General features: G+C 37.5%; 1 protein-coding gene across 20 annotated transcripts in view; it reads right to left on the bottom strand.

Moving 5' to 3' along the window:
• The window catches only part of ADGRL2 (adhesion G protein-coupled receptor L2), a 159,974-nt gene that overhangs the window by 14,726 nt on the left and 118,860 nt on the right, over window positions 1-26,388 (bottom strand). For 14 of the 20 annotated variants that reach the window (XM_075424784.1, XM_075424794.1, XM_075424788.1 and 11 more), the window contains exons 6-16: window positions 20,974-21,270; window positions 20,328-20,431; window positions 19,285-19,470; window positions 18,201-18,239; window positions 15,073-15,256; window positions 13,057-13,179; window positions 12,585-12,790; window positions 11,332-11,505; window positions 10,059-10,268; window positions 8,826-9,046; window positions 7,492-7,558 (exon numbers count right to left, since the gene is read on the bottom strand). In XM_075424784.1, coding sequence (XP_075280899.1) covers window positions 7,492-7,558; window positions 8,826-9,046; window positions 10,059-10,268; window positions 11,332-11,505; window positions 12,585-12,790; window positions 13,057-13,179; window positions 15,073-15,256; window positions 18,201-18,239; window positions 19,285-19,470; window positions 20,328-20,431; window positions 20,974-21,270 — 1,811 coding nt within the window. The remainder of the gene's footprint in view (window positions 1-7,491; window positions 7,559-8,825; window positions 9,047-10,058; window positions 10,269-11,331; window positions 11,506-12,584; window positions 12,791-13,056; window positions 13,180-15,072; window positions 15,257-18,200; window positions 18,240-19,284; window positions 19,471-20,327; window positions 20,432-20,973; window positions 21,271-26,388) is intronic. The other 6 variants (XM_075424789.1, XM_075424790.1, XM_075424797.1 and 3 more) reach the window with 1 other exon arrangement.

The following is a 26,388-nucleotide window of genomic DNA, read 5'->3' as shown; positions in this document are numbered from 1 at the left end:
ATGATGTTACAGACTAAACAAAAACCTCATAGTTTATTTTCAAATATGTAGTGGAACGGGGTAACTATATCAGACAGTCTGTAAAAGGTGATTGAAAATATGGATAAGGGGAATAAAAAAGTTAAAAGTCCTTGCTTCACTTAATTTTTCAAATTCACCTCATCATCAGGAACCACTGTATTTAGCTCATGTCTAGCACTTGTCACTGTCAGTCGAGATCTGTCTTCCAGCATGTTGTGCTCGGCCCCTGTTCACCTTTGCCTGCCACCTCCGGCCCTGTTCCCCATCTCACTGACTTCCTCCGAGGATTACAGTTACCCCTTTATGGTACTATACTAGTTGCCTTTTTATCACCCCATCCTGCTTGTGGAATGTTTTTCGCCTTTGCTTGTTTCTCCTTTTTTTTTTTTTATTCCCTTTTGTTCTCACAAATCCCACTAGTGTCTTGAAAACAGCTTAATTGTAACTGAAGAAAAAGAAGAAAGCAAAAAAGAAAAAGAAACACAAAGATGTAGCAAATGCATCAAACTTCACAGTGCCATAGATATGTGCTGGTGGAGCACCCTCCTACTGCCTTCTGTCCCTTTGTAGTCTGGATTCTGTCAAAGCGAGACTGCATGCCACTTGAAGGAAAGGACTATGCTGTCTTATTCTTGTTGTGTCATTCATATAGATAGCACTAGGGAGTTTTCCCACTGTGAAACATAATCACAGATATCAAAGACACTAGGTGCCTTTCTCCTATCGATTTCAAAGCATATGAGGAGCATAGGTAAGCCAAATACAAGGATGCCTGTCGAAAATAGGTTGAAAAGTGGTATACAGTTAATTTGAGTAACTAGTATGTGCTGTCTCATATCACACAATTAAAATAAAATTGTATCTTTGAAAAGAGTAAGATCTATGTCCTTTCAGGGAGAAGATATACATCCTTATCTACTAGTACAATGGTCTGCAAGAAATGGCTGAACCGATAGCTAAGAGAAGATTGGACAATATGCTTGGAAATCCTTATAACACATATATTTCATAGATTACAAACCCATTCTTATAATCTTCCATATATATCTGCAACTGGTTACTAGCGGAAAATGATCAAGCCCAGTCTCTCATTCTGGGGAGCCTTTGATTTGAGACTGCATCAAAATCCTCATAATGTTTGTAACATTGGGGATACCAGTTCATACCAGATGTGTTCCTACAGCTGTGCCACAATGGTCAGAAATGTCACTCAAATCCTAACAAAGAGCAGGTCTTAACAATCTAGAAAAGAGGAGTATTTTGAAGGCTTTCATCAGTCTGTTAACAAAGACATGTACTGCTAAGGGCAATCAAGCTATCACTGCTGCTGCTGTCTCAAAATCAGGATGGACAGTATGAACTATAACGCAGTTCTCAACACCAGAACAGTGTTTGGCAGCTTTTGACTTCATCAGTCATGATTCAAAGTAAAACATTTTTTACAGTTGTTATCTTGAGATTAATACAAAAAGTGTATGTGATACAAATAACAAAAATAAGCTTTTATAATTTATTTCTGTCTGTGTTTCAAGAACTGACAGAAAATACTTGACCTTCAAGTGGAGGTGTGTACATGGTGTAGGTTAAGCATGACTTCCATTGCTGCAAAATATAATAGAAGTGCCAATATCTCACGACCCTGCTGTTTACCTTTTATGATTCTTATAGGTAATGACTAACCAGTTGAGAAACACTTCATTATGTCATTGTGATTATTTTGTTCCTCTTATTTAGGTTTCCACTCTACTGAGTAAGCTCCTTGGGTGAGGAAACAAGTTGCTTCTCTCCCTGGCCTTTGCACCAGACAGACGATGGGAGCTCTGTGCATGCCCTGACTGTCAGTTCCACGCCTTTGCAGGCAGACTTTCTTCTTCCGTATTTGAGAAAGTTTCTTACACATTTTGGTAGCTGACATAACATGAACTTATCCAGCCTGCTTAAAAAAATGTAAGTTTGATTTACTTCTTGTGAAAACAAACAGATTAAGAACTAAGAGACATGCCTCATGCCAATCCTAACATGTAAATCAACTTTGGCTGCAATCTATGCAACTGGGAGTGCGCAATCCAGTTCAGAACAGCATTTACAGCACAGCTGGAAGCTAATCCTTGCGTAAGTAGCTACCCTGGAGTATCCTGTATTGTACTAGCAACATCGTTCTTGGATCAAAAACTCATAGGCGTGGTTTAGCCCATAAATGACTGCCTTATGAAGTGAGAAGTCTTCATCCTTTGATTCTTTGTACGACTGAAGTGCTGGTTTGACATACGAAAAACAAAAGCTTGTATTGACATACTGAGGTTCCTTCGGTGACATGCAAGCAGACACGGCCCTACTTCAGAGCCTGAACAAATCCCCAGTGTATTAAGCAGGTTTTATGTAGGTGCTCAGCTCTGTCTGTATATATGTCCTTGCTGGACTAGGGAATAACTGTACATAGCAGTTTCTTAATATACACTTTAATTGTAATTTAGGTATAGAACCCCAAAAGCAGCCCACAGAAATAATAATGCTGTATCACAGTAGCTGAAAAAGTCCTTCCAAGCAAAGAAGCAAAAAAAGCAAAACACTGTACTTTGAAGACAAAGTAACTATGACAACACAGCATATGATACTTGTTTCTCCATCACTGTGAAATATTGCAGTCTTCAGTTTCAGCAGTCAAAAGACCATGGTTTTCCACTTGTTCAAACATGCTGGCATCTCTGTTACACAGTGTATCATTATCAAAAGTCTATTTTGCCTGCTTACAAATACTGTAACCAAACCTTTCTATAGATTCGCTTTTGGCTCCCTTACTGCTCTTCATCTAGAAATTGATTGTTTTGGAGGAACTTTCAGGCATCCTGCCATTTTATTACACAAGACACTAAGCAGTGAGGGAAGAGAACTTGTTGGAGAGTAATTGTTTTTAGAAGGAATGGCTGAATTACTCTTCTTAGTGACGAATACGTGGGGCAAGAAGGAAACACTTAGTGCTTTTCCATTTATTTGTACCAACTTTGCATTTTTCAGCCCTGAGTTACCTGGCCAGAGCCCAGAGCTGAGCCTGTTTTGAGCAGGAGGTTGGACCACAGATCTCCTGAAGTCCCTTACAACATGAATTGTTTCACAGGTGTCTGAGGACTGAACTGTTACTGATCTAAGCAAACAAATCTGTAGGTGTTTTCCAAGCTTGACAGATGGTCCGAGTAGGACACCTTCATTTAAGATGAATGCTCACCACAAACACTCTGCTGTGATACCGAGTGACAAAACTCACAATTACAGTAGGTGGAGCTATAATGTGGGATCTCTTAAAACATTAGCTGATAAAAATAAGCAAAATCTTGGACTGACAGTATTTCATGAATGTTTATACCAGGTTTTTGCTGTAATTTCTAAAATATATTATTCACCATAAGAGACAGGATACTGGATTACATAGAGAACTAGATTAATCTATACTCTGACTTTAGAAATGTATGTAAAAGTGAAAAAAAAAAATTAGAGCACCTTTTCAAATACCAGTTCCTACTTATCTCTTAATATGACAAGTGTAATTGGACAGAACGGAGCAAAAGACAGACAATTAAAGATATATTAGAAAATAAAAAGTAACTACTTTAAAATACAAAATGTGAAGAATTCTTATTATAATAATCAAATGCAGCACCCAGGAAGATCACGCTTCTTTCACAGCCAACACACAGAGGGCCATTTCTGGTTTGGATATCAGCAGGTACCGACATGAAAAATGGTATAAGTAGGAATTTTGTCTTTCTGGCACCTGAAATCTATGTAATTTTGAGAGAGGGAGTGTCTTCCAGCTAAATTAACTTTTTAAAAAGGTGGATGCAATAACCTGCACAGAAGACTAATGGATTGGAATTAATTGCAGGTACAATGAATTAGTAGCCAAATAAAGTCAGATTTTGCAATAATTATGATTAATCTCCCCCTGTGAGCAATAGATAAATACCATTTATCAAGTGTCTACTACAGAAAGATAGAAATGCATTATTTATATACATAAGCTTTCAAATACAGTCCATTTTTGTTTGGGGAGCTAGATTATGTGTGCATCTATATGTATATGTCTACTAACCTTGGTGAAGTAATGCCTCAACCTGAGTGAAAAGAGAAACTATCTTTACTGTGTTAATGACAGGACATCCTAGGAATTTCTGCTTAAACAAGCTTTGGTACTCTAATATATTGGCTCCGTCTGCGAGAAGGAAACTCCAGTGGTTTTGGCTGAGTTAAAGTCAAACCACCATCGCCCATTCCTTGGATATGAATGAATACAGATCTACATAGAAGTCAAAACACCACAGATTACAGGAGTGCACTGTTTGTTTTATAGCCACCACCCTGCTCAATTGAATCACGTCCGCCTGAGCTTAGCAGCTTAAAATTCATTCCACACAGCCTGCAGTGCTGACATGGATATGATAAGACAGAAGAACAGAAACACCACTCTGAAGTAACCTAGCTGAACTGCATATGTTCTGACCCTTTTTGAACTCCCCGGAGCTTTTGTTACCTGGCAAATGCAGCTCTAAAACTGCTCTTGTATCTCCAGATCTTTGCTCTTAGCCATGCAGAAGCCTGTTTCTCTCTGGGACTGGCAGCGAGAGAGGTGCTCTCTGAAGGCGGCTTCTAAATGAGTGTGCACACTGAACTCTTACTGAACTGAATTAATTATTAAGGATGCAGATGGAGCTGTCCAAATGATAAGAACAGCTCCTGACGTATCATGATCCAAGCTTTCATTAAACCATTTCAGGCATACTAATGGTTTCCCACCGCTCATTACTTACATGCTCTTTTCTCATAGATATAATAACCCTGGTGCCCAAAGGCATGACAGGCTATGGAAACAGTGAAGTTGAAAGTTCCCCAGAAGAGGTACTAAGGAACTTCATACTGCCCCCCTATACTTCCCATCCTCCTTCTGTGCAAACCTGTATACAGATACATATGCAAATGCTTATAAACTCAGAGAAAAATTTGTAAATTAAAGTAGTAAGCAATATTGATACAAAAGAGTTTATGTGCGTTGACAGTACTACTAAACTGAGAATCATAAAAATTCTTTGATTAAGATGCTAAAAAGCTTAACAAGGTGAAATTCTCACATGCTGCTAATACTAAATAAGCTACGCTACAAATCTGGCTCTTCTTTGGTTACACTGCACATGACATATTATTTTTCAGCCATTACACTTCTCACACTTCTTCCTCCGGTCTGTCTTGCTTTCTCAGTTGGGACGATTAGAGGGCAAAGCAATTGCTAGAGAAGAATTACTCCCAGGAACTGTGCTGTGATTGCTACCTGCTGTTTCATATTTTTGAAGTTGGGAATACTACTCCCAAAGGCCTTTTGCGTCTCAGCCTAAATGATTTGCTGGAAGATAATAATGTCATGGCCAGTAAATAATAGTGAACTATGTCTGTACATGGTCAATATGATTAAATGTCCTTCACCTCTATTCTCACTCTGACCTGGTTATGAGGAAGTGAAAAAGCTGTCAGCATTGCCCAAAGCTTCCCATGTGAAATGCTATTTTAAAGCAAGAAAGAGAAATAGAAGTGACTTAGCAAAATACTCCCAGTAACAATAAAATACAAAGCTAGACACAAAAAGCAAAATTATCACCACACAATCAGACTCGAGGTAACTGAACTATTGTGGCATGAAACTTAGAACAATTTTCTAGTAATGATTACAACAACTGCAAGAAACAACTCTGTGCTGAAAAATGTCTATTATATTGAAAATACTAAACGTATCTTTCAATTGTAATTGTAGGTTTAATTAAAAAAGAATCCCTATCACCCTGAGACTTGATTTAATTTAAGTGCATTTAGAATAAACTCTGTACAATTATTATGGTTTATGCTCAAATCTTACAAACACTATAATTTTTCTAATTCAACTTACAGACATATGAGTTTTCGCTTCTACGTCTATTTCTTTGAAAATGGACCAATGAACTCAAACAAATTCTACAATGCACAAGTATCTTTTCTTAAGTGACTGCTCAATGATTGTAATAGTTTTTTGATATAAACAGAGAGTAAAACCAACCTAAATATACATCACCTTATTTCAGTACTGAAGATACCAGGAAAGAATAAAGTGCCTACAAAAGCTTGGCCAGCTATATTTTTTATGGAAAGTTCCATATCAAAGTATCAGTTTATTTTTACATGGAGAAGTAATGTAAACTATAAGCTACAAAAAGTGTTGAAGCAGTATGTTGGTGTATAGATTTATAAAAGTCAGAAATTTCAAAATTATGCCTGATGCATGCGCTTCAGGCTGAAAAAATAATAATGACGAAATACAATTCCTGAATTTGGAAATTCAAGGGAACTGAACTTCTGCTAACATTTCACAACTCTACTACTGTATAAAGGCAGGAGAACAGGCAACTATTTAGACTTTCAAAAGCATGGAAACAAATTAATCCATCCTTCCAAACTATCAGCAGTTATGAGAAAAACTCTCTATGTACAGAGGCTATGTCCCCAGCACCAGCCTTCTAGAGTATTTCCCAAGCACAGCCAGGCTTTAAAGATACTGAACTAGCAGAGAAAAACAAGCTGAGCCAAAATGCACGTCTTACATTCACTTTCTTTCCAAGTTCCTATTTTGTGCAGTGTTGGTATTATTAGTCTGAAATAAAAGGGAGACGATTTTGCCCTGGGTTGACAGATGACTCTGTGCTTTTTACCCGAAATCGCTCAGAGAATGGGCAATTAGTGTATGAACACAACATTCAATCTTAAATGGACAATGCGGCACACAGCTGTGGGTGTACAGATGGGTTTGCATGCATACAACGACTTTACTGAACTGATTGCAAGAACGTGTATACGCTTTCTACTGGTTACATAATACTCTATTACTTATACTAAAACAGATGAACTTGTATGTCTGACATGGATTACATGCAGCATAAATACACAGAGCAGTAGTAATGGAAAAATATGCATATGCATATGCAAATACACATACAAACATTGTGTAAGTGTAATGAAATACAGAATTTACTTAATTATCCAATGCATTAGAACACCCTTTTGAGACAATTATGTTGAATAATTAGAAGTTAAATTCTGGAACATGTAGAATAGTGACTCAATTGAAAACAATAACAATGGTTCCCTTAAAAAACCCCGTGTTTAGTACTTCATTGATTTTTCATATGACTACACATGTCAATACGACCTTCAGAGCTCAAGCCATTAGGAAAAAATGGCTACGCTGAAGTGCCACCACAGCTTTGACAATTCATCATTTGGTCAGCACTCTTTAAAGATTTTTAAACATTTATATAACCATTGGTCACATTACAAATTGTTTATATGCATTTTCATGAAATGTCTTCTGAATAAAGATGGTATTGACTGACGTTATTCGATCTTTTTAACTTTGCTGTGAGGAAACCAAAAAGCAAAGGAAAAAACCAAAGTTCTTACCAGAATAATAAAGGTAACAGGTCCAATGAAACTCCAGATAAAATAGTTATCTACATGGAGCCAGCAACTATCATGGAAAAACGAGAATGAACAGTGAACAATTGCACTAGCACCTCAGTCCGATAAATGGAAAGTGCAAAAATACTTCTTAAGATAACATTTTGTCAGCAAACAATGATAAACATTGCACAGTACCACTTCGTCCATGGGTGATTTTTCCTAACCTGAAACTCTTTTGATGAGTCCTGTTTAACACACTACTGAACTTGAAAATACATCATTAGGAATAGCTAACGTATAAGAAGAAACAAAACCAGTCAAAAGGTTTGGTCACGGGTGCTATCATGGACTAATGAATCTAACATCAGTAAATATTTTTTCACAGGTTTTCTGTGTAATCTTCAAAATCTGCTTTTAAATGTATATCATATGCAAATTGCTTATTCCTGAGGAATACGAGACAGAAAATGTTCAGATGCCATGTTTAGCTGAAAAACAATAACGTATAAACAAAATTCCCCAACTGGGAGTTGAACAGTAGAGAAAGAATATGCATGATACCAGACTAAATCACGTGTAAACCTATTAGGGCCGACTTCAGTTAGCGATTTGTTTTTCATACAGCCCCGTCCCCTGCTGAATTGCTCTTATTTGTCTTTCATCAGTAGCAAAATCAAGCAGCTTTCTGATAGTCAACAGTATCTTCCCATTCTGTAACCAATTTCATCAAAGGACAAAGTAAACAGTATTGGAAGGCAAATTCGTGCCTCCAGCAACTCAAATCCTCAGAAATGTTTTCTGTCTACCTTCTGTCACTTTCTATATATTTTTGTATATTTGTAAATAAAAGGCAGTGGCTAATTTTAATCCTGCTCTATCCGCCTGATAAAATATTATCAAAGTGAAACATATGGGTTGGAATATTGTACTGTCATAATTCAGGATGCGAGTTAGCTAGAGGGGCAGTTGGAACAAAGAGATCTAACGAAGCATTAGCTTAAAACTGGGCGGTTGGGCCTGTCTGATGCTGTAAGTTGAGAATTTTTACTTAATATACATTTGAGGCCAAAAAGTTATTTACTTTTTCAATTTGTTTCAGGTCAGTCTTTTGTGTTAAAAGAAAGACCACAATTTAGAATCGGTCTCTCTAGAGTACAAATCCTCTGAACCTAGAGAATTACAAAAGACTTGATTGTAATTTGTGCACAGCATTGCCATTCTCTTACCAATAAAGCTTTCAGATAGTATTTTAGTCTGTCAGGGACCCTCTGACAGCTAATAGGCTTTAAAAAATTATTCACTTGAAAACACTCAGGTCACTTGCAATTACTTACGCTTTCTCTGTTCCATAGCTCTTATAGTCAATAGCTGCTGAGACACCAACTACTGTAGCAGGGAAGAGGTAGCCAGCAACATAATAGTACTTCTTCCTAGAATATTCGCTTTCAAATACTTCTACTAACATTAGATAAAGCTGCACTCCTTCTAGACACATCCAGGCAAAGGCTGCCAGGAAGAAAAAGTGTAAGAGACCTGCAAATATTGGACATGCAATCTGCAAAGAAAAAGAAAGATGGAAATATAAACCACAAAATCTTTGCATCAATACATCTTTAATTAAACAGTGTGTAATAGAACAGCATACACTTCTATCAGCGAACTTTCACAAATCCAGGAGCATTATCACTACCTGAAAACATACAGTGAACATTTTCAAATACTAATGTGCTCACAGTAGCTGCAGAAACTAAATTCAGCTGAACAGAATGAATGAAAATAAGCAAATTGTGCCTTCACCCTCAATCTTCAATTATAGAGTAGACTTTTCAATTTTATAAGCAATGCTTTAATTTTGAATATGGTTTTAGGGCTTAACAGTTTACATAATCTAAGACATGAACAGTTGGTTCTAGATGCATAATGTAATATTGCTTATTTAAAATTATGAAGCAGCCATCAAACCATTTTTATCTGCTTTAATTTGGAAGTTTCCACTGTCATAACAGAAATCAGTTTGAATTCTCTCCCTGTGGCTGAATTCTGCATGAAACTCTACCGAATTACTAGGTTTCAACCCAATGAATCCCTTCTGAATAACAGAATAAATTTCATCAATACTGCCAAAAAATCTGCATGAAAGGACAGTGTAAAAAGTGAGTAAATATATAAATAAGGCTCTGTACTAATATATATACGAACAACAAAGTAATCAACAGCTGCTGAGACGCAGGAATATACAGAGAGAACACATGTATGTTTCTAGTATGTCAACATTTACTTTCATCTACTCTTTCAAAAGTTTAAGCCACCTGCTTCATTAATAGCTAATGTTTCTCAATTAAAAATGAAAATCATTGCTGTAAGTGGGAAATTAAGGCCACAGTGATATTTCTGATGGATGTAAATACTACTTATGAACACGTCTATCTTATTTTCACTTTGAGCTTTTATTTCAGTCTTGCTGTGTCAGAATGCTGAAAGCTTGGCAGTGTTGTCATGTTTTAATTCAAATCTGTTTCAAACAGTCATTTCAGAGAACAAGATCAGCACACACAGAGAAAACTTACCTTGTACTCTGTCTTATCGATGCCTATTAGGAAAATGAACTCAGCAATGAATAGGTTGATACAAAGGTTCTTGTGAATAGTGTTACGATCACTTTGCAGGCCACGGAAAAAACAGAATGTGAAGATGCAGATGGCCAGGCAAACAAGAGAGATGACAATTCCCACCCAGGTGATGACAGTGAGGAGCAATTCGTGCACTCCATCTTTGTACTAGAAATAACCAAGAATGGAGAAAATTAATATGACTATTTATGAGTACAAACAAAAACCTATTTTTACAGGTAGCACCCAGAAAAGTTGCTTGTTCATTACATGAGATGGACAAAACGTACTCAGTAATTTCTCAGTCTCAGGTCAGCTTCCCAGAAGAGCAAGATTAGGGTAAGCACAAGATGAGCAGGTCTTAGAGAAAAAAGGCAACTATTTTAGACAGATCAGATGGCATTTTTACTTTTCTTATGACTCCCTGTAAACTCGTCAGACAAGAACAAGCAGAGAAACATACCATTTGGAAAGTGCCACTAGGCTCTGACGCAAACAAAGAGGAGAGCTTTCCCTGGGACCTCCTATAAGAGTACATGTTCTTTCCTACAGACTGCAACTTCACAGTGGAGTAGAAAACAACAATTTATACTCCAACTAGGAAAAATGCAGAATATGTTATGTGTGTAAATCCATCTCTATCTCACATTTAGCTAAAGAAAGCTCCTTGCTTCACTTGTGACAATCACTTTTGTCATCTTGGTTATCTTTTCAGCAACCTTTCCAAATACAATAGTTTACAAAAAGTCTCATATCTTTGCAAATACTCCACGCTTCAGGCCCCGCAACATCCAGTAAGTGCTTTAACTAGACAACAAAATTTCAAAGTATGAAGAGGCATTTAAATAACCAGTACGGAAGCTCCTTGACCTTCCTGCTCTACAGAGAGCTGGCACTTGTGCTTCCAGGGAACAGCCTGCACAGCTGCCCCTACAGATATTCTCCAGCTGTACTGAAGGGAAGTCTGTAAGAGGGTTGTAAGGTTGGTCAGTAACTTTAAAATATGACTTGAAGAAAACTCTTGTCCTTCCTTGTTTTTCTTTCCTGTTATTTTGCCACTAACTTTATGGGTGAGGAAGAAAAGTGCTACAGCAAGCAAGTTGCTTTGGAAAGAGTGGGTAGAAGCTATGAATACTTAAGAAACTTCAGCAATTTTGGATCCTGCTAAAAATTTAAAGCTAAATCTTTAAAAGTTTGTTCCCTGCTGATGGCTAGAAACATCATTACCTACCACAATTTCTCGATGAGCCATAAGAATTGCAAAGTTAGTTAGGTGACTGCAAGCACACGTTGTATGAGTTTTATTTGTGTCGACAAGTTTGCAGCCTTGAGTTGACCAGTATCCCATCATAGTCCTCTCTGAGTAGTTCCAGAAGGAACAATTTGCATTGAAGTAATTGTCAGGCTGGGAGATAAAAGGATAACATAAAATGAGGATTTTACACTCTCAGATGGCAATAACAATTGTTTAATATGTGTAAAGGGTAATTTAGATTAAACTTTGCATGTTTCGGACAATAAAGTTTTTCATCAGCAAAATTGTGGACTATGTTATACAAGGAAGACATCTAGTTTAAAAGGGACTTTATAGTCCGAAACACTCTAAAGTGTAGTCTCAATTACTGCAGACCCAATTTTAAACAATTACAATTTCCATCTTACGATTTTATGCACTGATGGTACATTATAGCCAATTTTGCTTTTTGCAAAATTAGGACTGCAAATTTATTCTGAAGGTATTTTTCCTGTAATTGAGAATTTAAAAATATTATCTTTTTCCTTTGATTCTCACCTTTGGTCAGGCCAAAGTCATGTGAGCAGACATCAGGAAAAAATTCATTCTGCAACGCCTATCTATTTCGATGAAAACCAATCGGAACATATTTATAAAGCATGTCTAAATGAGAGGAAAATCTAACCATATTTTCTCTATCACAGTAATGATTATTTACATTCTCCAAGTGAGACATGAAAGCAGAAGGGACCAAACTAACGAGCAAAGAAACACATCAAATAAAATACCAGGAAGAAAATATACACAAACCAAGATATAATACTTTATATAATACTTTATTCTTCACCGATAAATGCAATTAAAAAATTTGTATAGGATTCCAGAACTTGGTACAAAATTAATGTAAAAAATTAAAGTTGTCATTAAAACTTGCTACATCAGACCATCAAGAATCTTAATAGTTATTTTCTACCCTGTTACTAAGGTAAGAGTTAATTTTCATTTAGAAACAAATTAGTCATTTATGTTTTCATGTTGATTACTGAATTAGCTTTCATTAAGAATACACTTAAGTTCTAATAATCACTGAACCAGGCTCATTTAATTTTATGTTCATAGACTTAACTAAGCTTGTGTCTCTGACCTAGTCCAACATTTAAAATTCAAATGGAAAAAAGGTTATTTTTCTGCATTGCTTTTCTCTCTTGCTGATTTTACGACCTACCCATTAATTCATTAGCATAACTCACATCAATGTGTTCCAGCGTAAAATGCACAGGATCAGTCAGGTACACCCGGCTAGACTCCTTGTTGATAGAGGCTGCAATGACGTGGGAGTTGACTGCAATTGTGCTATTCCGTCCAGAAAAATCACTGCCCAGCTTTATGGTTGCATTTTCAGTACTGAGAAAACGCCCCAAACTTTTGTAAATGATGAAAACCAGTTTTGCTAATCCTATGAAAGAAAAAAATCCCATCATCATGCCACAGAGGTCTAGAAAGACAGCAACCTGTACTCTACTGAACTGATAATAAAGCATCAGTAAACAGAGAAGCATTTTCAGGCTATGGATTTGAAGAAAAACACTCAGGTACCCATGATTTTCAAGAAAAAGCCACAGAGCAGTTTTGTTGTATTTTGTTTTGATATTTTACCTAGGGGAGGTAATGTAGGCCTTATAAAAGTTAATGGAGTTTCAGTGCTCCATGCCCAAGACTCACCATTCCTGCTGTTCTGTTTCACGGTGCTTGCAGAGAGCTGAATCGAGTTGCCTCCTTTACTGCCCTGAGGAAATTTCAAGTCCTGCACCTGGCCCTCAGTAATGAGCACTGCAACATCCAAAACTGAGCAGAAAACAAAAAAAGCCCAGCGGTAAAAAGGAGAATGCAGAAATGCAGAGAAAGTCTCTTGGCCAGACTGCAATATACCACGACAATATTTCCCCCCCGCTCTTTATTTCGTTTTCTCACACTGCTGTCCTCATTTGCCACTGTAAGATAGATCTGTACTGCAAGTTTCAAGCACACAGTTTCTTTAACTGAACATAGCACACACTACTAAAATGACAGCTCTTTAATAGTGGTAAAATGACATCAAACCTTGTTCTAACTTGTTACCTGAAAACATCCACTTAAAAATACCGCACACACGTTGCAGAGAATTGTTAATTTTGAAGCTCCTAACATCTATGCAGTATCCTCTGCTAACAAATTTAGAAGTTTAAGTATTGATTTAGTTATAAAGAGTGTTTAAAACAGCCAGCAAATGAATACCTAAGTACACTTATGCCATGTATTTAGCTATATCAGCATTCATAACTGAAAAAATTTTCTAAATTTTTTCCTAAATCTAATTCTATATAAAGGTTTATAGGAAACCATTTTATTGGTTCTGCTAAAAAAATATTTAAGCTTAGATGCCACTCAGCCTTACTTCAGTTTTAATTTGATAACACATTGTATACTGGGAAGCTTCCATGGGACTACCGTCGAAGGCTGGATTCCCTAGCTGATGTAAAATCATATAGGTCAGAGTGGTCAATTTGTTGACAAACACCTGCTTTATATTAAACTGGTCTAATGATAGATGTAAACTATAGACTAACAAAAGGTATAACATTAGGGAATGATTTCTCTTCCTCTGAGCCACGTATATGTGTGTGCGTTGGGAATTCAGTCTTGCATTTCATCAGTAATGTGTTACTATGACTTGAAGACAGCTTATCACCAGAAGTGATGTTCAGTCTGCTGAGCTCCATGGAACTGCTCATGTACATCCTGAGAGACTTTCTGTGATTCTACCCACACTCCTTCAGAAACAATCAGTGCAGTTACTTTGATAATGGACTGTAACACCTCTTCCCATCCTTTCCCAGTATTTTCCTACTCATATTAAAAACTAGGCAGAATAATCTTCTACAGTTACAAATATGCAGAGAATGAAACGTGAAAAGTCTCATTTCTGCAGCCTATTCCAAGTCTCCATCTCAGTACCCCTCAAATTAGCAGACTTCCAGCTTCCTTGTACCTCACTGAGACTAGACTCATCTCTGTAATAAGATGAAGGAATTTTAATTTTATGCATAGCAATGATTTTTGCTTTAACACATCCCGTGTACCAATATTTGCACATCTCTCATACCAAACCCCTTCATTTCTCTGTCACCACTTAAATTCCAAATTACGCTCCAACTATCTTCAGCTATTTTGCAGTCTCTGGAGCATAGCTATTCTGCATTATGGGAGATGTAGTTCACTGAACACATTTTTACCTGAAGGCAGTCATGTTTAATATAAACATTTGGCCTACGTTCCTATATTTAACTGGCAGAGTACGTTGCAAAAAAGTAATCTAAATTCATTAGGAAGAGATTATATATCACAGGAAAGCATTTCTGCAGCTCTACAGAAAGCAGTTACCTCAAAAAATCCATACTCTGCCATTTAAGCACTCTTCATATCCATAGGTTCTGCTAATGATTTTTCAGTGGTAAATCAACTTCGCAACATCCACTACTTTCCATTTTACACTGTATTAATGACACTGAAGAAGAATGCTAATTCTGAAGAACTAAACAAGAAAAGCATGTATCCCCCAGTTAGGAGCACTTAACTTTCCACCAAATGTTGCGCAGCTCAGCTTTCAAAGAGTATGTGGATATCTGGAATATTTTTTTCCTGATTTTGTGTAAAGCAAGGCACAGCACTTTAAATTATGCTTGAAACAAATTCACTTACCAATATTTTCTGTGGGCATTGAGACTCTAGTTGGTTCTAAGAGATTATCAGCCAATACAAAAGCCCCTTCTTCTAACGTATCAAGTAGCATCGTGGCTGCATGGGCTTGTTCTGAAGAATTCATGTCCTTCCAGGACTCCAGAGCTTCAGGCCTGAGCAGGTTGTCCACTGTATCCACAATTGCCTGCATTCATTAGAAAACTATCATTAGGTCTGATTGCCCTAGGCAGCTGGGGAAAATTTCCAACGTTATCTGATTGACAATTATAATACTTAATAATTGACAATTATAATACTTAACTGTCAGAATGATTTACTGTGATTTAATGGCACTAGAAAACTATTTTGAACACAAAAATATTTTCCATCGTCTCACTGGACTAGCATTAACAGAAGTGCAGTTAGCCACTAGCACTGTGTGCCCTCTGCTTGGTAAACAGGTAAATTTGACTCATCTCGTGTCAGATATAAAGAGTGTCCTTTAATGTGCTGAAAAATGTAAAAATAAATGCCAGAAGTTTTGCATGAAGCTTTCACCTTAAAGCTAATGTCAAAACGTGTAACTTCTGTTTAAAAATACTAATGCCAAAATTGGCATTCTGCAGTTTAGGCTAAAATGACAATAATACTATCCTAAAAACTTAGCCCAACTCATGCAGCTATAGCACTACGAACTACTTGTCTATGACAAAGTGCCTTCTTTATTACAGGAGGCACGAAATGAAGCTGACTCAGTGGATATAAATTAGCCCAGGCCACTTTCACTCCCCCTCCTGTTCCCGTACCTGTGCATAGATACTTAAAAACATTACTAACTCCCATTCCTGCACAAAGGTCAGTTAAAAAAGGAAATCAATAGAGCAAACGATGTCCACTGACTGTCTCTGTTACTAGTGAAGGCACAACTGTAAAACTGAATAAAGTCGCCATTTTAAAAAGTCTTTCTTGTAACAACTCTATCATCATGTTTTAAGGTTCATTAAGCTGCATATAAAGTAACAGTAAATAGGGCAGAAGAAGGATTCAGCGATATGATTACATTATTTTACAAAATAATCCAATCAATCACAGTAATCAGTTAATCAATTGAAGGCAGGCTCTTACATTAATGCATAATGTAGCTGTGCATTGAGTATGCTGTGCATTGAGTACGCCATGCATTGCTGAAACACCCTGTTTACTCTGTTCCATTTACCTAGTCATAATGTGTCATTAAGCACATATATAATTTGTTTGATCAATTTAAAAGCATTGGGAATGGCAACAGAACGCATCGTACAAATAGAAAGATGTCAGTCCGGAATACTATATTGTGCAAATAAACGAATAGAAAAAGTTGGTCAAGGCTATTGTCAGAGCAAGATTAATTAGCCTAATCCATTTTAATATCCTCTTTCTGTCTGCTTTGTGAGCCACCACGACCTTCCTGGCAGGTGGAAGATACTTCGAAATGGCATTAAAGCCTTTTTTCTTTCTCTAATGGGAGACAGAATAGTCAAAATGCTCGCACTGATACTGCTGCAGCCATTAACTAGAGTGGAACAGAAATTGGTCTGCAGAGGCCAGATTCATTAGTCACCAAGAAATACAGATTGGAGCCTCTAATCTGAGGTACAAATGAATTCTCTGTCACAAAGTGGGAACTTGCTTCATTTGCATAGCGTAAATCAGCTTTTGATTTGTAATTTCAAGAGGTTTATTAGTCTTATCTAAGCAGAGAAGCCCATTTGAGACCTACAGAAAATGACACTGGTCAGAAATTAGGGTTGTGCTATGGTTTCTTGTGTATCTCCATATAGCGCTCATGGTCTGCATTTGTTAGTATGAAACACTTTTTATTTATTATGGGATAATCTAACTCTGCATTTTTCCTTTGGAAAATGATCACCTGCCCAGTAACATTTCTGAGGCATTCTATCCTCTCAGACAGAGGTCAGTGGGCGGTGGAAAGACCATGCAGCCCCTCTGATGCAGCTGTTGGAGCAACACCATTATTGCTCTTCTCACGCTCACCTCTACTAGTGAAAATGAAGTATGGAAACTCAGTCTACTCAAACCGTATCTCCTGGATTTCCCTTTACTATTAAAAAAAATTTATAATAAAAAACTACTACAATTATTATTATTTGACAAGTGATTCTCTCTCAAGATCTATGTCTCTTTTTGTCAAATTTCTGCATAACTGGACATCTCCCATCCCCTCCTTGAGCTGAAGGATAAAAGACAGAAGCGCCCTGAACAGAGAAATGTCTCTTCAGTAACAGTCTCAAAGTCTCAACTACTCTATGATGTTGCAAAGTATTTCAAAGTTCTTTTCAAAAATCATTCTTACGTTTTATCTCAGAAGGTACAAGTAAAAATCAGTATTTTAAAAGAAACTTTGAAAAAATGTGCAATAAAATTTTTCAGAGCCAGACATGATCTGTTCTAGGACTTTTTTCTTTTCTTCACAGGCGCGAGGTGGCATTACCAGCATTGTATTGCAGAACAGGAGCTGGCCACTACGAATAACCATTCTACAGCAGATGAAAGAAACAGAAGGTCGGGTAGCAATATGTTACATGCCTTCCATATAGCCTGGTTAACGGGACACATGGCACACATATTACTAGTAAAGTTAGAGAAATGTTTGTCTTTACATTTTATCCTGAAGTCACTGAATCTGGCCCTTGTAACAACTCTTAAAACTGTAAGAAAGAGTGATTTTACTAGGCATAAGAATACACAAAGAACAAAGCAGGCCATATAATGTACATTTTTCATGCAAGCAAATTAACTCTAAACAGTCTTTGATATAAAATACTACCAAGCTGAAGTAATTTCCGTTAGGTGCCAGCTTTTTCCTCTACCCAAAGTTGTATTATGAGAGAGATGTTACTTCCAATTCAGAAAACAACCATTTCTGCTCTTTTAGTTTTGAACAAGTTGAGGTAAAAGAGGTATAAACTTTGATCTTTAATTTTTTTTTCTGAGTGTTATACCTGTGCAAAGCCAACATTTGTAAGTTGATATGGGGCACAATACACATTTATCAAAGACTGAAATACATAGGATCATGCAGCAAGATGATAAAGCGTGGCAGGTTGCTGAAGCAGGGAGAAAGCAGGGTGACAGCACAGGAGAGATACCTTAAGGTAAGCCCTGCATGTCTTCTCTCGTTTTTGGAGCTTTTTAGTAAGAAAAAAGAAAATCAGAAGTTAGACACATTCTGGAAAGGTTCAGAAATATCAAAAAATTCGTCTGGTGTTTCAAATCCTCAATTTGAACTATAGCCTGGACACTAATCTAGTTTCTGTCCAGCGATGACTATAAAAAACCATCACTCTGGAAATGTTTTTCCCAAACCTTTATATAGGTGCTCAGATATCTTTGCCCAAACAGTGGGATTTTTGTGAAAAGGTTAAAGGAGAAAATCCCCGTGTGGGCACTTGATCTGTCTCTGGGAAAACTCTTTTCAGGGCAGCTACGGATTGTAAGCAAAACTATTGCCAAAATAACAGAGGAGTGCGTGGAGCTCTCCCTCTAAATGAGGTTGAAAAACTGTTGCGTTTGTAGCTTGTTGACTAAGCTGACGCAAAGAAGAGTCTGAGAAATACAGCATTTCCTCTGAGAAAGAGGAATGACAAAAACACTTGTGACTTGTATTTAAACCACAAAGTCATAGATTTTCTCTGAAATGTTTCTCTGAACATTATTCCAGAGAAAACACTTCTTTGTGTTTTAGATGTGCACATTAAGGCATTTTTATAAAGATCAATTATAAGTGATGTTGGCGTTTTTAAAAGGCTAAGAAAGTGCTATTATTCTGCAGGAAGTCAGATTAAAATAAACCCCTGCACCCGTGCAGAATCCCACTGATTTTATTACATGTTCAGGGTTAAAAAGATCACTGGATAAATATGCTGATTTGTTATAGAATTTCTGAGAGCTAATGCCCATTTCCCTCACACTAGTTATAACACATTCCAGATTTTAATAAGGGACACAGCTATGTATTTTAGGACCAGTCAGCTATTGTGAATTATATCTTATTCCCTAAAGAAGGTAATTGCAACTTTCCACTGTGTATTTACTGCTGTTTTCTCTTAGATGTTTATTCCAGAACAATAAGCACGCTGGAACAAAGTATAGATTAATATTTCTGAAAGGAAAAAAATAAAAAACCAAGGGCAATGGTTATCCCAGCAGGAGGACATGATGGGAGGTGTGTACCTTGTTATAACTCCTTCCAGCAGAGTCCTTTTCACTGGGCCGTAGTTCCTGCAGCTGAGCATCCAAAATGTCCACGAGCTGCTCCATCAGCCTCACTGAGGAACTAACATCGCCAGCGAAGACCTGTCCTTTGGTGTGTTTAGCCAGTTCGTTGGCCAGACTAGCAGCATTTTCTCCACTTCTGATCTGAAATGACAATTTATATTATCTCAGCAGGGTCCCTTGTTCTGCTTGTGCCTTCTAATTCTAATTCCCTGTGTACCTTTGTTGTGGTGAAATAAGCATTTGCACATACATTGAAATCTGCAACTAATTGAGACCAATAACGTTCGCTTTATCTCAGAAGATTAAAGGTTCTTAGATCCATGACACACAAAAGCAGCTCTTAACAGCCATCAAACCCAGAAATCAGACTGGGACTTTTGGGCTAGATCTTCTATTCATCCTCACTTTTATTTTACTGCCATTATCAGACAGTAAGAAATCTATTTGTTCATACTAGTGCTTTAGGCATTTGAAAGCCAAGTAGCCTGCTACTGACAACAAATTATCCAGTTTTCATAAACTTAGTAAATCTCAGTAGGGAGGGAAAGCACAGAAAGTGGCTCTGCGTTCTAATCATACTGTTATTAATGCACTCAGAGAAAAATCTATTTATTACCATATAATTTTTCCTGAACCAAAAAACCTTGCTGTACACCGTAGATCTTGCTGCGTGATTTATAATATTTGATTTATTAAGCAAAGATAGCTTTTGTTTTTTGAACAAAAGTGATTAAGTGAAAAGCTACTTTGCTTTAAATAGCAATGAAAACATGTAAGCACAGATTCAATACAAGAACTTAAGATACAGGGAGAGTGTACCGAAACACACATATGAACCTAACTGTTGGCCAGTGCTTTGCACACAAAGTACACATTAACTCCTTCTCCTTTAAATGAACACAGAGTAACAAAGGTGGTTTCAACAAACTGAATTATTAATACTCAGAGTTAAAATCCTTAATCATCAGTGTACATCAGATTAAAAGGTTTCAACCAACCTTCTGAGCCAGTTGATTTACCCAATGTGAGGTGCAGTTGCTAAGATCAGGGCCTTTGGGGTTCCACGTTCCCGTTAAGACCACGCAGAGATACGAGGCAGTTCCTACAACAGATGTAGAAAACTACAGTGAAATGGAAACCATTTTCCTGCATGCATTCAGGAAATCGGTTACACAGTGCTCTTAAGCAATGTTAAATTCTGAATGCTGCTAATGGCAGTAGTTGACAATAATTGACAAAAATGTAAGGAAATAATGTAGATTACAAACAGCAATAAAAAAGTCAGTGAAAAGTACCAGACGTTTTCTGCAAACAAACAAAAAGCCCTTGATTTTTCCTGGAACTCATCCAGAGGGGAGCTCATAATGAGAAAGGCAGCTGTAAGCATACTTCACAACAGTCCTCAAGCAAAGCCCTAAAATTTGACCTGGATTCCCAAAAGCGCATGCTCAAGGTAATTCTGTGGCTAGGCTCAAATGTTGTTTGTAGATTAAAACTTGACCATTGCCTGTAGGTACTGCACCCTCCAAGCAACAAAAAATCATGTGACAGACAGCTTGAGATTAAAAAAAATTCACCATGAGAGAGCAGCACATTGCTTTTGAGATGTCTGCTGAAATCAAGATGTATTTCTTAAGGCAATACCTCGTGTTCCTTTGGGACAAGGGCGTTCCACCATCATTCCTCTTTGTGTCTGAGGCCAGCTAATCCCCCTGGCCTCAGTCGGTTCACAGAATCTCTCTGGCAAAGGGAAAAAACTTGTCACAGGAGGAATTTTGGTTGTGGAAACAGGTGGTGGTGGCTTGGGTCCTCTGCTTCCTTCCTTTGTTCCTCCAGCTAAAGTTGTGCTTATGGGACCTTTCTGTGATGCAGTGCTAGTGGTAGACACTGTGGTTTTGTACAGCTCTGCTGAAGACGTTATTGTCACTGCTGTGGTAGGCACTGCACACAGAAAATCAGAGTAATAACAAAGTAAATTACTTCAGAATTATAAAACAAAAAGTTCTTTAAATGCTATTAATGCAGTTCTAAAGGATTCTCTGGTGTCTCCTTTCCTTAATATTACTCTCTTCTTACTGATATTCTGAGTGCTTAAGATACAACTTTGATTATTTTTTTTACTCCCAGCTCATACCAGTACGATGTTTCAAAACATACTCCAAATAATCTCATAATAAAAATTGATAGTTACACTTCTAAAGGATGAAAGGCAGTACTTGTGAGTTATCAGTACATAACAAACATGCTCAAGCAATTAAAGATTACTTAATCACTTTCGCAGAAGGAATAACTCCATAGACAGAATCTTTTGAATCAGCATGCCGTAAACAATGCAGTCCAGCTTTAATAACATAGGCAGTGGGCTGCAACTTATGAGACCATTTTAAAAATCAGATCCCGAAACTTCAAGGCACCCGCTACACACCTTCCAGGAAAATAATTACGATAACGTCTTCCTACACAGCAGTCATTCTGCTCGAGAGAGCTGCAGCGTGCTCGATTAGCTCCAAACAGAAGCAGCGTCTAGCTTGTATGTGGCGTTCTTGTGTTCAAACTTTGCGGGCCTTAATGTTCTTTTTTGATAAAGCAGGTGTGAAGACGCAACTTGTTCAAGCCAGTGGCAAGTACCTAGCTTAACCTTTTATGAAACACTAGGAATGGCTTAGGCCAAATCACTGCTGCCTGGGATGCACAGCTGCTTACTCCACCAACCCACGGCGGGAACGCACTGCTGGAGCTGCCGAGGTACAGCCTGCGCCATGCCGTGCTGCTGAGGCTTTGGAGAGATAATACTAGTTAATGCTAACAGAGATAACAGTCTGGAATTCCTGTTCGTCACCTTCAAATGTATATTGAGCAGCGGCTGAAACAATGCAAGCGAGCAATGTAACTGAAACAGTTATCATTAATCACTGCCAAATCTTCATTAGTGTTTGTAGTGCTTTATAGGCACATAAAAGCACAGATACTTGTGCTGAGCATAAATAAGCTCATATCAAGTACTTTTAAAATCCTAACTGATACAGAAATAAATGAAACTAATTTTAGGATTAACTTCAGTGGATAAAGTGGCGTTTTTCTTTCTTTTTTTTCCCTTCTGCTAGGCCCTTGAACTCTGACTTACTGGACAATGCATCTTCTCTAAATTAAATCATAAACAAAAAAAACAAAAGAAGAGCTGCCTCACTTTCTTTCAGCAGATGTTTAAGTTAGTATTTTGAATAAGATTAACTTCTAGTCATTTGGAAGATAACAATTACTTCAAAATACTTTTTCAATTATATTTCAGTAATAATACATTAGGAGTCTCAAATATGAATTTATCTTTTTATCTTCATACGAATTTAGAGTGGAGTTTTTGAACATCACGATCTGTTTTTAAAGACTAAATGCAAAGATGTGCTTTTCATTCCTCTCTGGCTCCCAAATGAGAAACTTCCTCAGAGGCTGTCTTCTCTTCAGTCTCATTCTTGGCTGCATGAACAGTCTACGCAATTGTGCTGAACTCGTGGCGTAGCCAGCTACTACGAAACCTATTGAAATCCCCGGATCTGTTCTGCAAGTGCTTGCCTGACATCTTGTGAAACTGCTGTAATTTTCTTTTGATCACAATGCATCCACCCTTCTCGTGCTTTCCCAATTAACATTTGTCAAAAGCATTTGCAATCACTTGCAGAAATGTCAGTCAGCGCCTGCTGAATCAGGTCCTAGGGAACAGGGAACTGGTGGGGATGGAGAATGATGCAGGGGACAACCAATTATTACTATCCATCCCCTAACACACTGTGCTAATTAGTACATATTTAATCACTGAAATGTGTATTAGCATTATTGCAGTTACTACTCAAAACCCGTAACGTTTGGGACAGCTTTGTCTCAGGAGCAAAATCTCACTGTACAAATTCGTAACGACTCTCTGAAGTCCAGTAGTGAGGCAGTAACTTTCAGAATGTATTTTGTGCTGCACCCTGACCTAAAATATCCTGCTGTCATTACGCAACTTCAGGTAGAACAATTTTAATGCTATCCATTAAAATAATTTTCATAGCATATTAACTATACTTTAGAAATACGTTTACAATCTCACATTTTAGGAGACTTCAAACCACCTTTCTCACAAAACGTAAAAAAACCCAGATCACTTCTAAGAGATTTTCTCTCAAATTAAAATTTCAAAATGGAGAAGTCACTACATTTAAGAATGTACCAGGAAACTTCAGATGGTGCTGGATGCCTGGGAAAGAAGAAGGTTGAAAAAATAAGAAATGACCGAACACATCACTTTAAGGAATACATTTAGCTTTCAGAAGGCAGATCATTTCGTTTCTAATGACCTGTTGGGAAACATAATCTGCAAGGCCATTCTCCTGAGCTACAAGAAGACACAAGCGAGCTGCCACCACCTGATGTGTCTCGTTCTGAAAGCTGAGGGTGATGGCATCTGCCAGCTCCCATGCACTACCCTGCAGAGCACTTTACCAATGTAAGATAATGGCAGTGATGATTAATACGCTGCAACTAAGAAGAAAAAAAAACTCCATGTGAAGGTTATTAACCTATTGTTCCAAGCAGCAGGAGCGAGCAGCCTGTACAAGGCTGAAGATACATAATTTTCATCTAGCATCAAAAAAGCCATTTTTAAAATGCCTGATTCTATTTTGGACTTTTTGACTAGGCTTGACATCCTGAGAAGAAAACCGAAAACTATTCTGCCTTCTTCCCTTTTTTTAAGAATAGGTGTGTCTCACTATCAGATGAAGAAAGTATTTGTAAAGTAAAAAAAAAACCCAAAAAAGAGCAATAGGAAGTAAATCCGAAGACTCAAGTTGAGGCTAATTAATTTACATTTGTTTCACGCAGTTCCTAACAGCTGATTTAAACAGTTATGCGTATTATTTCTTTCTAAAAATGGACACCACTGGAGTAAAACTTAACACCTGTTTAACAGTGTGACGTCTATAAAAAAAAATAACACATTGCCTAGGACAGGAGGGAAACAGTAACTGTGTTTCCCCAACTGACAGTGAAGAGTGGGTGCAGAGAAGGCACACAAGCTATCTAGTATTCTTTGCCACCAGGTTTCTATTCTAAGCAGGCATAAAATACGTTTTCAAAAAAAACAAACCACGCCAAAACAAAAAAATCCCCACACAAAATACAACTCTGACCTTAGATTTAAAATTGTGCCTGAATGCCCATATGATGCACCGATTCTGAAAACACTAAAGGTTCCATTTTCATCTCTGGCATCTAGGTAATTTCAGAAATCAGCTGCATGGATTTTTCAGTTAAACACGTGTCTTTATAGGTCAGATATTTCAATGTACTTGGACATGTGAAAATCTATGTACCTGCCTTCATTTTCAGAAGGTGTCACACACTGAGCTGACGTGTAAAGCAATGGAGATCAGAAACCTGTGCAAATCCAGATCTCCCTGCCTTCTGCTTGTTACCACTATGTGCCTGCTTTCATGCTTCAGTGCATAGCAGGGAAGTCACTAAGCCTTACCTAATTACCTACAGGTTCCAGCTATTATGCTGGCCAGTACTCTATCGACCCTGCCAAACCCTGTTTAGTTGAAAGCGAAAAGTTTACACAGCCATTTATAAATTTATATCCTGAAAATAATAACAATTACGCCACAAAATTAGCAAACCACCTACGATCAAGAAATAAGCTATCTGGTCCCTATTATGTTGTCCTTATCTGTACATCCACTCTTCCATCAATCTGTAGTGTATCAGATTTGATATAATAGTAAAGATCTAATTTACTTAACAATTTGCTGCATGACTTAGTTGTAGGTTCTTGGCGTTGTAAAGATTTAGTTGCACTACTTTCCTATTATTTCAAGCCCTTGGTGATAGCGCTCTCCAAGTTTCTGTTCTGTCCACACTCACAACCACCATATTTTCCTGCAGTGATCCAATAAAACTTAATGATGGGTATCATGGTACAAAGGGGGAGACAACTTCAGTCTGAACAGTTTGCACAGTTAGCGCAAATTGGGATGACTGTAGATGAAATCTCTCCCTAACGCACTCACACAGAACAAAAGGATTTATCTTCTTTTTGTTACCAAGGAAACCTTACAATGTAATGCTCATATTCACTTTTTAGGAGGAAAATTCCCTTCATTCTTTCTGATCCTTCAACTTAAAATTCCTTCAAAAATTCCTATTTCAGCGAGGACTGATCTGGTCCTGGGATATATCCGTCAGAAAGCAAGCAGCAGGACATACCCACTAAATTTACCAAGCACACAAAAACCTGTGGTTTCGAATTTTTCACAGTGGCTTTTTGCAGAGCTTGATTTATTTTATATCTAAATTAAGGTTTTGAGTTTTAAATGTAATTTTTACACTTAACCTTAGAAAATGTGGTCTTCTGCAACATTTCAGTGGCACTTGTCAGCTGTAGCTCTGAAAGCCATTTCTGCATCTATGTACTGTGATTCCCATGAGAAGTGAATTAAAAACAACACATGAAGAATGATGTTAGAGGGGGGAGTTCTAAGGGCAGAAGACCCGATTGCCAGGGTAAAACGGTAGCCTGGCTGCAGCATCCACAGTTCTAGAAATCTGAAAAGTTCTCCTGAAGATTAAGAAAACAAGGATATAGGGAACACATGACATAGTTGCAAGAGGAGAAAATGGTGTAGGTTTGCAGCAAGGACGGGGTGAACATTAGGTTAATTATAGTGGTATTTCGGAGCTTTCAATAGGCAGATTTAAAAATGAAAGAAACAGAGAGAAAAAAGGAAGGTTTGGGGTCATGGACGAGTCCAAGATTGTGGCCCTGGGAGCAAATGTAAACCCTCGACCTCAAAAGTGTGACAAATTTATCTTTCATGTAGGAAGAAAGACTGTTGTTTTTGTAACACTCGGTAGTTGGAAGTTACGGTATAGACAAGAACTGATAGCCAAGACAGATATATGGGGGGGAAAAAAGAATCAGCGTGTGTCTATATGTCATTATTGCTCCCACGGCAGCAGAAGGAACATAGATTGCTGAGTTTCTCACAATGGGCCCAAGTTAACCATTCGAACAGAAAAGGC

This window comes from Opisthocomus hoazin, chromosome 6 (genome assembly GCF_030867145.1).
Source record: "Opisthocomus hoazin isolate bOpiHoa1 chromosome 6, bOpiHoa1.hap1, whole genome shotgun sequence".
Lineage (NCBI taxonomy): Eukaryota > Metazoa > Chordata > Aves > Opisthocomiformes > Opisthocomidae > Opisthocomus > Opisthocomus hoazin.
Note: the sequence above shows the minus strand (reverse complement) of the source record. Positions and strands in the feature narration are given on the sequence as shown.